The sequence below is a fragment of the Globicephala melas genome, chromosome 9 (assembly GCF_963455315.2).
Source record: "Globicephala melas chromosome 9, mGloMel1.2, whole genome shotgun sequence".
Taxonomy (NCBI): Eukaryota; Metazoa; Chordata; class Mammalia; order Artiodactyla; family Delphinidae; genus Globicephala; species Globicephala melas.
In genome coordinates, this window is record NC_083322.1 from 3,160,096 (window position 1) to 3,172,973 (window position 12,878).

General features: G+C 50.4%; 1 protein-coding gene across 5 annotated transcripts in view; it reads right to left on the reverse strand.

Annotated features, from left to right (window-relative positions):
* Positions 1-12,878, reverse strand: part of DPP6 (dipeptidyl peptidase like 6) — a 1,029,560-nt gene that overhangs the window by 162,256 nt on the left and 854,426 nt on the right. For all 5 annotated transcript variants that reach the window (XM_060305069.2, XM_060305068.1, XM_060305071.1 and 2 more), the window contains exon 8: positions 899-1,019. In XM_060305069.2, the coding sequence (XP_060161052.1) occupies positions 899-1,019 (121 nt within the window). The remainder of the gene's footprint in view (positions 1-898; positions 1,020-12,878) is intronic.

Consider the following 12,878-nt stretch of genomic DNA (forward strand, 5'->3'; position numbering starts at 1 on the left):
GAGCCTCCACGGTGGGGTTAGTGCCCTTCTAGGAGGATGAAGAGACCAGAGCTTCCTCCCCATGACTTTCTCTCCCTCTGGCATGTGAGGACACAGGGAGAAGGTGACCGTCTGCAAGCCAGGAAGAGAGCCCTCACCAGACACCAGCTCTGCTGGAGCCCTGATCTTGGACTTCCCAGCCTCCAGAACTACGAGAAATAAAAGTTGCTTAAGCTGCCCAGCCTGTGGTGTTCCTTAGAGCAGCCTGGACTAACGTGGCGGGTAAATGAGGTAATAAAAAGCACTAAAGTGCTTAGCATGGCACCTGGCAACTAACGGCAATCAATACAGGGCTGTTATTGTTACGACGAAGTTGTCATTAATGTGGAGACGGGTTATAAATGCTTAAAAAGAGAGCTTCTCGCTCAGATTTTTAGTCATTTAATAATGCATACCGCTGGAGTCCTCTGGTGCCAGAGGAAAACCAGTAGCAGAAAACGTCCGATGAGGCGGATGCTCACAGGCCGGCAGGCCACCCTGACGCGTTTCTTTTGGAAGCTTTACCCTCTGATGTCTTTTCCAGCTCTCCCTTCCCCAGGCAGAACCAGGCACTCAACCTCTCAGAAAGGGAGCAGGAAACCTGCACGTTTGGGATCCTGACTGTTCCGGGAGTCACCCACCAGCACAGCACAGGGTTGTAGGATGCCCTGCCCACCTGGCCACCAGGTGAGTGCTTGACACTGCAGGCCCCCGATGGTCACCTGCTGCTCCCCGAGGCTCCACAGTCTCTTTGTAATTTAGCAGAACCTCAAGAAACAGAGTTTAATTGACAGAGTCAGAGGAAACACCACCACGGCCAATCCCAGTGACGCAGCAGCAGCAGTGACCACAGGCACCAAGCCTCCCACATCCCGCGTACCTTCGTACAGCCAGTCGCTAAGGCCGTTGTAAATCACGCCTTCCTTCCCAGTTGAGACCACACGGATGGCCTGCTTCCCGACGTGTGCACAGTAGTAGATATTGTTTTCAAAGATAAATATCTAATTTGGAAAGAGAAAAAACATAGCGTTAATCAAGGAAGTGCTTACAAATAGGGTATTCTTTAAAAATCCCAAACCAGCAATGTGGTCCGCATTTTCCTTTGCATTTATCTGATAGAACAGACGTAGTCTCGGGACCCTTTGGAACTCACCCACCTCCAAAATCATCTACATTTAAGGTCAACTGGAGACTCAAACTCCACAGAGTGCACCCAATGTTATCATTTACCATGACCAGACAATCTGTCTGATACTCTTGGGTATGTTAACATCAAATGGCTTTGACTATCTTAGCAACTGTATTTTTCCTAGGAATTGTGACTGGTGGGCTGGGAAGCTTGAAATCTGTGATTTATTCACTCAACATTTATGAAAAGTTACTTAGTGGGCACCAACTCTGTGCCAATCATGCGAGAGCACAGGGATGAATGAGGTGGGACGTATCATGTGCCTTTACTCACGATCCGGTAAAGAAGACAAACTTTAACAGGAAAATGTTCTGAGGAGCTTTGGGAACACGTAACAGTACTACTAACTTAGGCCAAAGGCAGGCAAGGAGTCCCTGAGAAAGTGACTGGAAAGAAGTTTTCTTATTGTGGTAAAACATACATGACACAAAATTTGCCACCTTGACCACGTTTAAGTGTACAGCTCAGTGGCGTTAAGTGCATTCACACTGATGTGCAACCCTCACCATCATCATCTCCTGGACTCTTTTCATCCTGCAAAATTCAAACTCTGTCCCCATTAAACAATGATTCCTCATCCCCCTCCCCCACTCCCGGCCCCCACCCTTTTGCTTTCTCTGTCCAGGAATCTGACGACTCCAGGGACCTCGTGTGACAGGAACCACACAGCATTTGTCCTTCTGTGTCTGGCTTATTTCACTGAGCATAACGTCCTCAAGGTTCACCCGTGCTGTGGCAGGTGTCAGGATTCTGAGAAACTGGGCTTTAGGCTGAGATCTGAACGGCGAGCAGGATGAAGAAAGGGGGGCTGAGAAATTAGGCTACACGGAGGTAACAGTGTGAGAGAGAACCAGAGGCAGGCGTGGGCCTGGGGAGCTGGACGAGAGCTCCAGGCGTGAGGGGGAGGGGCAGCAGGAGTGGAAGCCCAGGGGGTGGGGGAGAGGCGGGTGCCAGCCCCCAAGGGTCCGTCCGTGGGCTACAGGACCCCAGAGGTAGCAGGAAGCCCTTGGCAGAAGCTCGAGAAGGGGAGCAACGTGGCTAGAGGCAAGTCTTCTGTGAGGGAGCCCAGGCCCATGCAGATGAGAAGGCAGGGCAGGAGTCAGCCCGTCAGCTGCGGGGGGGGGGGGGGGGGGGATGGTGGAGACAGACAGAGGTGGACCAGCCAGGGACAGTGCAGGGATGCCCTGGGCGTGGGGAGTGAAGTTGCAGGAGGAGACGAAGTGGTTCCCCAGCCGTTCCCTGGAGCAACTGGGTGGCCCATGTGCAGCCTGGGGTGCCCTGGAAGATGCTACAGTTCTGACCTTAGGTCAGCCCCAAATACCCTGGGGCCAGGGGGAGGGTGGGTTAGGTCAGTGGCTCTCGAATTCTGATGTGTATTGGAATGATCTGAGGAGGTCTGACATATCCTACAGCCAGGTCCAAGAGCCCAGCCCAGTGGTTAGGATCTAGGGGTGGGACCCTGGCATGAGTATTTTATTTTTTTTATTTTTTAAAATATTTATTTATTTGGTTGTGCTGGGTCTTAGTTGCAGCAGGCAGGCTCCTTAGTTGTGGCTTGCGGGCTCCTTAGTTGCGGCACACATGGGGGATCTAGTTCCCTGACCAGGGATCGAACCCGGGCCCCCTGCATTGGGAGCTCGAAGTCTTTTTTTTTTGCGGTACGCAGGCCTCTCACTGTTGTGGCCTCTCCCGTTGCAGAGCACAGGCTCCAGACGCGCAGGCTCAGCGGCCATGGCTCACAGGCCCAGCCGCTCCGTGGCATGTGGGATCTTCTCAGATCGGGGCACGAACCCGTGTCCCCTGCCTCGGCAGGCGGACTCTCGACCACTGTGCCACCAGGGAAGCCTGGGAGCTCGGAGTCTTAACCACTGAGCCACCAGGGATGTCCCCCGGCACCAGTATTTTAAAGAAACACCCTGGGCGATTCCAGTGTGCAACCAAATCTATGAAGCAGTGGCCCAGGACAAATCTAATGTCTCCCGAAGCTCTTAAAGTATAAATCAGCCCGTTCTCCAGGCACTGCTCAATTCTGCCCTGTGTTTTCTCTATCTAAATTCTTTGCCTGCTACCCCCACAAGGACCTAAGCACATGATGCAAATATCCAATGTCTGTGGAAACTGAGCTTTGTGGACCAAGAACAGGACTCAATCAGATTTTTTAAAAAAGAAATTCTAAAAAAAATACTGTCAGTGTCATTTAAGAGACCAGTGAGAAAGGGTATTTTGCAAGTGTAGGAAACAGCGTAAATATTGACATTTTAAACTGAAGATGCAGAAAGGGCAGTTCCCATAGATCGTTGTCATGGAAGTCTGGAGCTGAAAGCTCTATCAAGTATTAGCTTCCTGCTCAGGCCTCTTGCCTCTTCAAAGATTCACTTCAACCAGAAATGAGCTGGAAAACTTCTAGACACAAGTACACATCCTCATTTAATTTCAGTAGCTGTTCTTACGAGTCTGCCTAAGGGTAAGATGTATTATGAAATTTCAACTTCTTTTATGCGTCCTAAGCCTACAATAAATTTTTGAATCAAATCGGACCATAGACAATATTCTGAAGAAGTAAAATTTGCTATGATAGATATTAAATCCCTTTTCATCTTGACTTTATTTTATTTTATTTTTTAAAGAAGATGTTGGGGGTAGGAGTTTAGTAATTTATTTATTTATTTTTGCTGTGTTGGGTCTTCGTTTCTGTGCAAGGGCTTTCTCTAGTTGTGGCAAGCAGGGGCCACTCTTCATCGTGGTGCGCGGGCCTCTCACTATTGCGGCCTCTCTTGTTGCGGAGCACAGGCTCCAGACGCGCAGGCTCAGTAGTTGTGGCTCATGGGCCTAGTTGCTCCGCGGCATGCGGGATCCTCCCAGACCAGGGCTCTAACCTGTGTCCCCTGCATTAGCAGGCAGATTCTCAACCACTGCGCCACCAGGGAAGTCCCTTGGCTTTATTTTTAATGGAAGGAAAACAAAAGGAAACAATCTCTAAGGAACAGTGCGCTTTGCTGTGAAGATGTTCACATCTACAAATGGGAGTCTGGGTCCTACACACCTCAGCCACTCCAGGCCCTGCAAAGGCATCTGCACCATGTGCTCTGGGAGCACAGTGGACCTGCTGCAGGACCTGAGCCAGTGCTGGACTCCTAGATGCCTCAGTTTCTTTGTCTGTCAATACAGATCAATGCAGAACTCAGTCTTAGGGTGGCTATGAGGCTGAGTGAACTGACAACTTCAAAGCACTGAGAACAGTGCCCAGCACAAAGTAAGGGCTCAGTAACACCTATTACTTTTTTTTTTTTTTTTTTTTTTTGCGGTACGCGGGCCTCTCACTGTTGTGGCCTCTCCCGTTGCGGAGCACAGGCTCCGGATGCGCAGGCTCAGCGGCCATTGCTCACGGGCCTAGCCGCTCCGCGGCATGTGGGATCTTCCCGGACCGGGGCACGAACCCGCGTCCCCTGCATCGGCAGGCGGACTCTCAACCACTGCGCCACCAGGGAAGCCCCAATAACACTTATTCTTGTTGTGGTTACTATCATCATTATAAAGGTTTGTTCTGCCTGGAGAGATTAGGCGAGACTTCATGCAGGAGGTGACACCTGAGCTAGACCAGGAAGAATACCCACATTTTCACAGGGTGCTTACGATAAAGCTCAGCTCAAAGACACACGGGGCTAAAGGGGGAGCTCATTATCTCAGGAACCAGGAATGGGATAAGTACCATAATTGGGCACAAGTTAGCTTTTAGTTCTGGACAAACAAGGCCCAAAGGAAAACATATTGAACAGCTCAGTGCTTGACTAAAAGAGAACAGCACAGCTCCGGTGGAATTATAAATTAGAGAATGCTGGACTTGAAGTAGAAAGCTAAATTCTAGTTGAGACAACTAGCTGTCCAGCTCTGAGCAGGTTACTTAACCTCACTGAATCTCATGTCCTTCACTACAAAATACGAGGTTGACTGGACGGTCCCTAAGGTTTCCTCCATACTTAATTAACATTGTTGAATCCAAAGGTCTTATGAGCGTCTGAGATCAGGAAAAGACGTTTAGCAAATTAATTAGTGATGCTATTACTACACTTGTATTCGCAAGGAGAACGATTTATCATGAAGGCAAAATTCAACATTCATAGTGAACCCAACATGCTACTATCAAGGGGGAAAACAGATTCTCTGTATTTCAGCTAAAACCCCCAGTTATCACGTCAGCCTAGGTTTCTTTAACTGACACGGTAGAGCGACCGTCCTGATCTCGAGAACACACCCCGGTAGTGGTCACTACTTACTAATTGCTTTTCCCCTGGCTTTCTACTTCCTCTTTTGGGTTACCCCATTTCCTGACCAGGCACAATTTTACTAACACTTCCACAGTAGACGAGGATGAACGATCCCGTTATATATGACATTAAGCTTAATTTATAGTGTGAAACAGAACAGCTTGGCTGGTCATGGTAGCGCCCATTGGTTCAGCAGTGGTCATAAGGAAGCGATGTATTTGCACAGCAACTGGGATTGTCTCTGTTGTAGGCCATTCTAATCCCACTGGAAACACTGCACAGTTAACTGACATTACTGGAACACTGCACACAGATAAGCCATGTCACCAGAACATGGAAATTCTGTCTCTAAACCTTGCCACCCGGTCAACACATCCTTCGGCAGACTCTGGTGAAGAAGCAAACTGCTGACGGAGAGGTCGGTATGTCTTCGGGAGGCTGGTGCCCATCAGGTTCGTGTGTCCACATGGCTTTAATTTCTGGGTGTACTATGTCACCTCTGGTCCCCTGAATGGTTTCATCAACAGGCCACATAACAGAAGGTCAGAATTACCAACTGTGGCTAACAGATTGGGAAACCCTCCTGCCTTCAGAACTTAATGGCCGGTTCCCCCTGCATAGAAATTGACCTTCAGGTAACTTTCTGTTTCTATTGCCCTGGACACCTGGTAAGGGTGGATATGGGCTCTAATGGTAGGTGATGCTATTTCTGGTGCGTTGCAACTGGTCGAGGAGAACCGTAAACTCTGGGAGGAAGCCATCACCATGACCTCCTCGAGTGCATGATTCCAGTCACCGGGCACTTCCCTCTGGGCACCTGGCAGGGATTCCACATCCACCCACAGGGGTCCCGTTTACTGAGCTGTCACTGGCCGGGGGACGGGGAGAAGACACTGCTACACAGCTGTCGGGTGGGTGGCTGTGTGGAACGCTGCGGGGGAGGTGCACCCGAGACCATCTGCCAGCCAACGGCTCCTGTCTACACCCTTCTGAGTCCAAGCGTGGCCTCTGTGGACTTGCGAGCCAGCACATCTGCTTGGTGGACGTGAGACCCCCCCGGCCCCCGCTGTGGGTGTTTTCCAGCAGCCATCAGGCTCTGAGAATGGCCCCTCTTCCCTGGGTTCATGTCAGGAGAAACCGGGTGATGGTGGGACTTCTGAGTCGTTACCAGAGTAAAGTTAGTGTGGAACAATTACAAGAAGGGATATTTACCAACACTAAAAGGAGGGAGCAGTAAAACAGCGCTGGGCATATTTTTGAAAAGCAAACTAGCTGGTTGGAGATCACACATCAGTTCGGCTGACTATGAAGGTGGAAAACAGGGCAACAAAAGCCACCAAACCCTGACTGCACGTTCACCATTATTACAGAAAATACGGGAGAAAGTTAAAATGTCACAACCCTACAAACCACACACATACACAAAATATGACTATTAAAATACCCTTTCTTGTATTTTAGAGAGAGAGAGAGAGAGAGAGAGAGAGAATGTGTGTGTTGGTTGGTGGGGTATAAAACCTAGTTTTAATAAAACTGAAGTCATATAACATATACGGGTTTGCACACTGTTTCAGAATCTACATCAGAAATGTTTTTCCATGTCAGTGAGCATTCTCTGAGACATGCCTTTTAGGAGATATACCGTAGTTTATTCAATTATGTCCCTATTGTTTGACATCTATTCTGTTTTTTATTACAATAAAAATGCTCTTGTGTGCATCTTTGTACTTCACTGCACCTCTGACATCTCCCTAGTATAAACCCCTATGAATAGAAATCATGAGTCATATTCATTGTGCAATTAAAAAAATGGGTGGAGGACAGGAACACGTAGATCAGAGTACTGATCATACAGAAGCATTTACATTCATGAAGAACAGAAAGAAATCTTATTACAACGGGAATATTTTGTTTACCAAACTATCAGACTGAACAACAATACCCAAAGCTGCTCAGAATGCCGTGCGCTCTCCCAGTGGGGGCAGAGACTGGCTGCACGCTCACAAGAAGCAGTCAGCAAGCCACACCGGAGGAGACTTTTCTTGTGTAGATTATGTGAGAAAGACTGCTGGAAACAAAGTGTAATTGGCCTTTCCAAACCATATCTACAGAACTTGATGACGGTGGAAGCTGTAGCCTCTGAACTAAAGGGGAATAACATACGTGTATGTGTGCAGACACATGTGTTTTCCCACGTCAACACGTGAAGGTGCTGAGAATCACTCTCCGATTACTCAACGCTCAGTTTCAGGAACTGACCAATTTGTAGATTAAATAAATTCTTTCCTTACTGTTTTGCTCTCCCATTCCGTTTTGACCATTCTACTGCTCAACTGGGCAAGGAAGAGAACTTCCATTATTCTAGTTTGTAACTGTGCCTGGAAAATGCAATGATGGGGGGATGGCAACGCTGTTGATCAAGAAGGGTTTTCCAGATTCTCGGTTGTCCTTATCCAGTTTGGGAGCATCACACCAACCCCACAAACAGGCGTGTGCGCACCTCCGATCAGCCAGGCAGGGTGCTGAGCAGCTGCTCAGTAAGCTCTCATCTGACCTGTGCAGGTGGCCAAGACTCCCGAGTCTATTGTGTCAGCGTGTCATTTCCCCAGTTAATCCGTCGCCTGAAATTCAGCACACTTGGCTCTCAGGTTGGTTCCTGCCCAGGCAGAGGTGGGACGTGGCAAAATTCACTTGCTGCTCTGCCGCTGGATTTCGCCACCCATAAATAGAGATAATCACACCTGCCGTGCCAGCCTTGTGGTGCTACTGGGAGGATGAAAGGAGACAATTTTGCTGGAGAAACCTTGAGGGCTATAAAGCACACTTAAAGGAAATGCACTATTAACATAAGCATCATCGGCCCGCTGGATCCCTGCTACGAGGACACCGTGCTAAGCAGGGCTCTTCCAGCTTCTCATGTCAATACTGCCCCTCGGCCCTTTCCACCAAAAATCCGTGGAAGACTTTACATCACATTTTGATGCAGCAAACTAATGCAGGATTTAATGCCAAAGAGCGGAATTCAGTGCCAAGAAAGAGAAAGTCCTGTACATAATCTAAAACCATTCTTCTTGTCAGAAAGTACTCACATTTTTCATCCTTTCAAATGTCAACCAAAATCAAGAAGAAACATCTGACACATCACCATAAAGACCCTCCCCTCAGTGTAGCCCTTAAATGGTCAAGGAAAAGCTTCCTTTTCAGAGTCACCCACCGAGAAAAAGCTCTCAGGATCCCTCTCACTTGATGAGCCCACATTTTAACTTGGAGAGTTCAGAGATGTTATTTTTCAAAGCCGAGGAAAAAATCCCTAAATGAAATCATGCTCCTGAGGAGTCGACGGCCGTACTCAGCATCCCCTGTGATATGGGAGCTGAGCAATTGCATCTCGACCACGAGATGTGAGGCTCCTAACGCACCCAGGACCTTGGGGCGGGGTCGCGTCAGGGAAGCAGCGAACGGGTGCCTGGCCTGAGAACGGGTGCAAGCACCTTCCAAGCTCTCTCTTCTCCCCGAGGGCCTCTGAGCTGCGGGGCTGCCCACAGACGGCCTGGTCAGGATAAGAAGTGCTGGGAGGGCCAAGTGCTATAAGGCCAGGTGACAGGGCCCCCGTCTGGCCTGGGCTCGGGGTCGCCCCTGAAAATGGCTTCTGAGCTGGGATGACGTGGAAGGTGGGCAGCAGCTGTTGGGGGAAGGAGGGGCACAGGGCATCGCAGGGGAGACAGGCCTCTGTCCGTCTGAGCAAATGGGGCGGCCCATGTGGAATGAAGGGCCGGGGGGCCAGGTCAAGGCAGGCAGTGTCGGGGGTGAGGCTGGAAAAAGGGCCGGGGAGCCGTGCAGGTCCCACAGGCCACGTTGCTGACTATGCTTCCTTCTAAGAGCAGCGGAGCACCTGGGGAGCTTTGGTGGCATCGTGGTCGTTGGCTGTTTTAAGAGAGCGAGTGAGAAGATGGTGCTGTGTTTTCCATGACACCCTGTTGCAGTGTAGGGGGCAGAGCAGAGGGCAAGGGGTCCCGGGGGATGGTCCAGAGGGACAGTGGAGGCTTGGGTGGTGTTGGCCCAATGGCGGGACTGCGATAGGCGTGGGTTCCCAGGGCGCGGTGCTGCCTGGACACAGGCCACGGGAAGGCAGGTGTGAAGGAGTCTCCTGGTCTGACACGGGCAGGTGGATGGACGGCAGTGCCCCCGGGAATCCCTGGAGGCAGGGCACGGGGGGAAGTCATGAGCCCACCTAGACAAGGGGAACAGGACAATCAAGTGGCATGGCCCCGGGAGAGTCTCAGGCTGGGGGTGGGACGAGCAGCAGTTACTCTTACTATGAAAACAGCTCGTCAACCCTGAATGAACTTGAACCATCATGGAATCTGCCTCTGCGCGCCACGGCTGCCTACTTGTCCTTCCCTCTTGTGTCTTTAGCTGGCACCAGAACCCCTGCCTGAGAGCCTGCGCTGTCCACAGCAGCGCCTGGATGGGGCCGTCCCGTCCCTCAGGCAGCCCAGTTCCCTGCTCCGTGGGGACGGGCACTATCAGTGTCACCAGGAAATGCCATGGAATAGTCCACCGCCTGGGATCAGCGTTCACCACTGAACGAGGTGCCTTTCTTTAGAGGGTCTGGGGGGAAGGCAACTTCAAAGCCACACAAAGGGCCTCTGGCAGGGGCTTTCAGGCCGCGTGGCAACCCCCGGAGAGCCCCACCTCTCTCCACGGGTCACTGCCTCCGGGGCTGAGCCGAAAGCAATCCTCAGATGTGCTGTAACCACTAGCACAGCGACAGCTGCTCTATGGCAACACGCTTATTGTACCAACAAAAGGACGACTGGATTTAGTGGGTTACCCGACTTAGGAGGATATTTGCTTCTGTTCTACGCCTGGATGTTGTGGCTGAGCACTGCGTGGAAATCTCCACTCTCCGTTTGCCTAGTTTGAAGCCGTCTCTCGCCCATGTCCTGTGGCTCTGGGCTGTCTGTGAGAGCCACTTTCTGCCCTGGACATCAGCACGGACAGTCGCCCAAGATGATGCACCTCGTCCGTTGGAAGAGCCAGGATTTGGGCCAAGGCAGCATAACCCCGGAGTCCGTGATCTGTGGCCTCTCATTGTCTGGACACCCTGCTACTTTGTAGAACTGAGGAGCAGGCTCAGAGAAGCTAAGCTTTCACCCAAGGTCACAGAGCTACTTAGTGACAGAATTAGAAACGAACTGCTTAAGCCACATGCCCGCGATTCCAGCACCAGCAGTGCCAACAGCGTTTAGGAATCGCAAGAATCCTGATCGTGAGAATCAGGACCCTCCCCAGACCAAATGAGTTTTAGCGGGCCCTCCGGTGACTCTGATGCACACTGCAATTTGCTGCTTCTTCCAGCTGAAAATCATGATCAATTCTGAGCAACTCTGCTGGTGAGAATGGCTGGACCGCTGGGCCTTCATGGGAGTGGGTCTGAAAACTCTCTAAAAGCATTGAGAGAAATGATAAATGTACTGACTGGCAGAAATCAGTCCGAGGCGCTCTCTCAATCTTTTTATACCGCAGTTAAATTCAAGCCTCGTTGGTTGCCAAACATAGTCTTCTGACTCCAAAGAAGTGAATGAATTTTCCAGTATCTTCCTAAGGGGCTGAAAAAATCCATTTATTTCTTGGTAAGTTTCCAGGCTTTTTTGTATACAGTCCAAATATAAGGCCAGCAATGCTGCCACTGAAACATCATTTGGACCTTCCTGGTTGGACCACCTGGATCGTACCAGGTACTTGAAGTGTGCAGTGTGTGCTCTGAGGGCACACGGAAGCCACTAACACCGTCCCAGACATGCAAGCTCAGCCCTCGCAGACACATTCCCTCCGATGTTGCCCAGGTGACTGGTCTTAGGACTTCATTCTCCAAGATGATGTGATAAACAGCCGACCTCTCTTCAGCCGCTAGGGGCTCATTGTCTGGTCTGTAGATCATTCGCGGTCTTTGAAACTCCCCTTTCTTTTGGCTCTTCACCTCCCAGCTTGTTACTGCACCCCAGCATCTCCCCAGAGGGTGGGAGAGGGGATCAAAGACAGCCCAGCTCAGAAGCCCACCATCCTTGGCATTTATGCTCAGGAGACATTTGCCGTAGTTCTGCTGGGACCAGCTCCGGGCTACACTGTGAAGTCCTTAAAGATGATTTCTGCTACCTGTCACACTCTCGTCAGTGATCTTTTCTCTTATTTACACACTGAGACAATAAAAGATGAATGGACCCAGAATAAAACCAGAAAATTCACAAGAAAGATACCATGGGTATTAATTTATAGAAAATAATCAACTATTAAATACATATTAATTTAATCAACTACGAGATATAATTAAATACATGCTGATTTAAATAGCAATGCAACTGAATTACATTAGCAAAGAGTTTTGAAAATGCGTAGAAGCAGCAATATTTTTTTAATGATACAGCCTGATACTTAATGCAGTAAATATATGACCGATTAAGCACACAGGAAACAATTTGTACATGTATATCAAGTGCCTTAAAAACGTGTTCAATACTTCAAATAAGAATATCAATAGCCGAGGAGAGGGGGAAGATGGTGGAAGAGTAAGACGCGGAGATCACCTTCCTCCCCACAGACACATCAGAAATACATCTACACGTGGGACAACTCCTACAGAACACCTACTGAACGCTGGCAGAAGACCTCAGACCTCCCAAAAGGCAAGAAACTCCCCACATACCTGGGTAGGGCAAAAGAAAAAAGAATAAACAGAGACAAAAGAACAGGGACGGGACCTGCACCAGTGGGAGGGAGCCGTGAAGGAGGAAAGGTTTACACACACTAGAAGCCCCTTCGCGGATGGAGACTGCGGGTGGCAGAAGGGGGAGCTTCAGCGCCGCAGAGGAGAGCGAAGCCACAGGGGTGCGGAGGGCAAAGCGGAAGACTCACGCACAGAGGATCAGTGCCGACCGGCACTCACCAGTCCGAGAGGCTTGTCTGCTCACCTGCCGGGATGGGCGGGGGCTGGGAGCTGAGGCTCGGGCTTCGGTCGTATCCCAGGGAGAGGACTAGGGTTGGCGGTGTGAACACAGCCTGAAGAGATTAGTGAACCATGGCTGGCCGGGAGGGAGTCCGGGAAAAGTCTGCAGCTACTGAAGAGACAAGAGACTTTTTCTTGCCTCTTTGTTTCCTGGTGCGCGAGGAGAGGGGATTAAGAGCGCTGCTTAAAGGAGTTCCAGAGACAGGCGCGAGACGCGGCTACCACCGCGGACACCAGAGACGGACATGGGACGCTAAGGCTGCTGCTGCCACCACCAAGAAGCCTGTGTGCGAGCACAGGTCACTGTCCACACCCCCCTTCCGGGGAGCCTGTGCAGCCCGCCACCGCCAGGGTCCCAGGATCCAGGGACTTCCCCGGGAGAACGCAAGGCGCGCCTCAG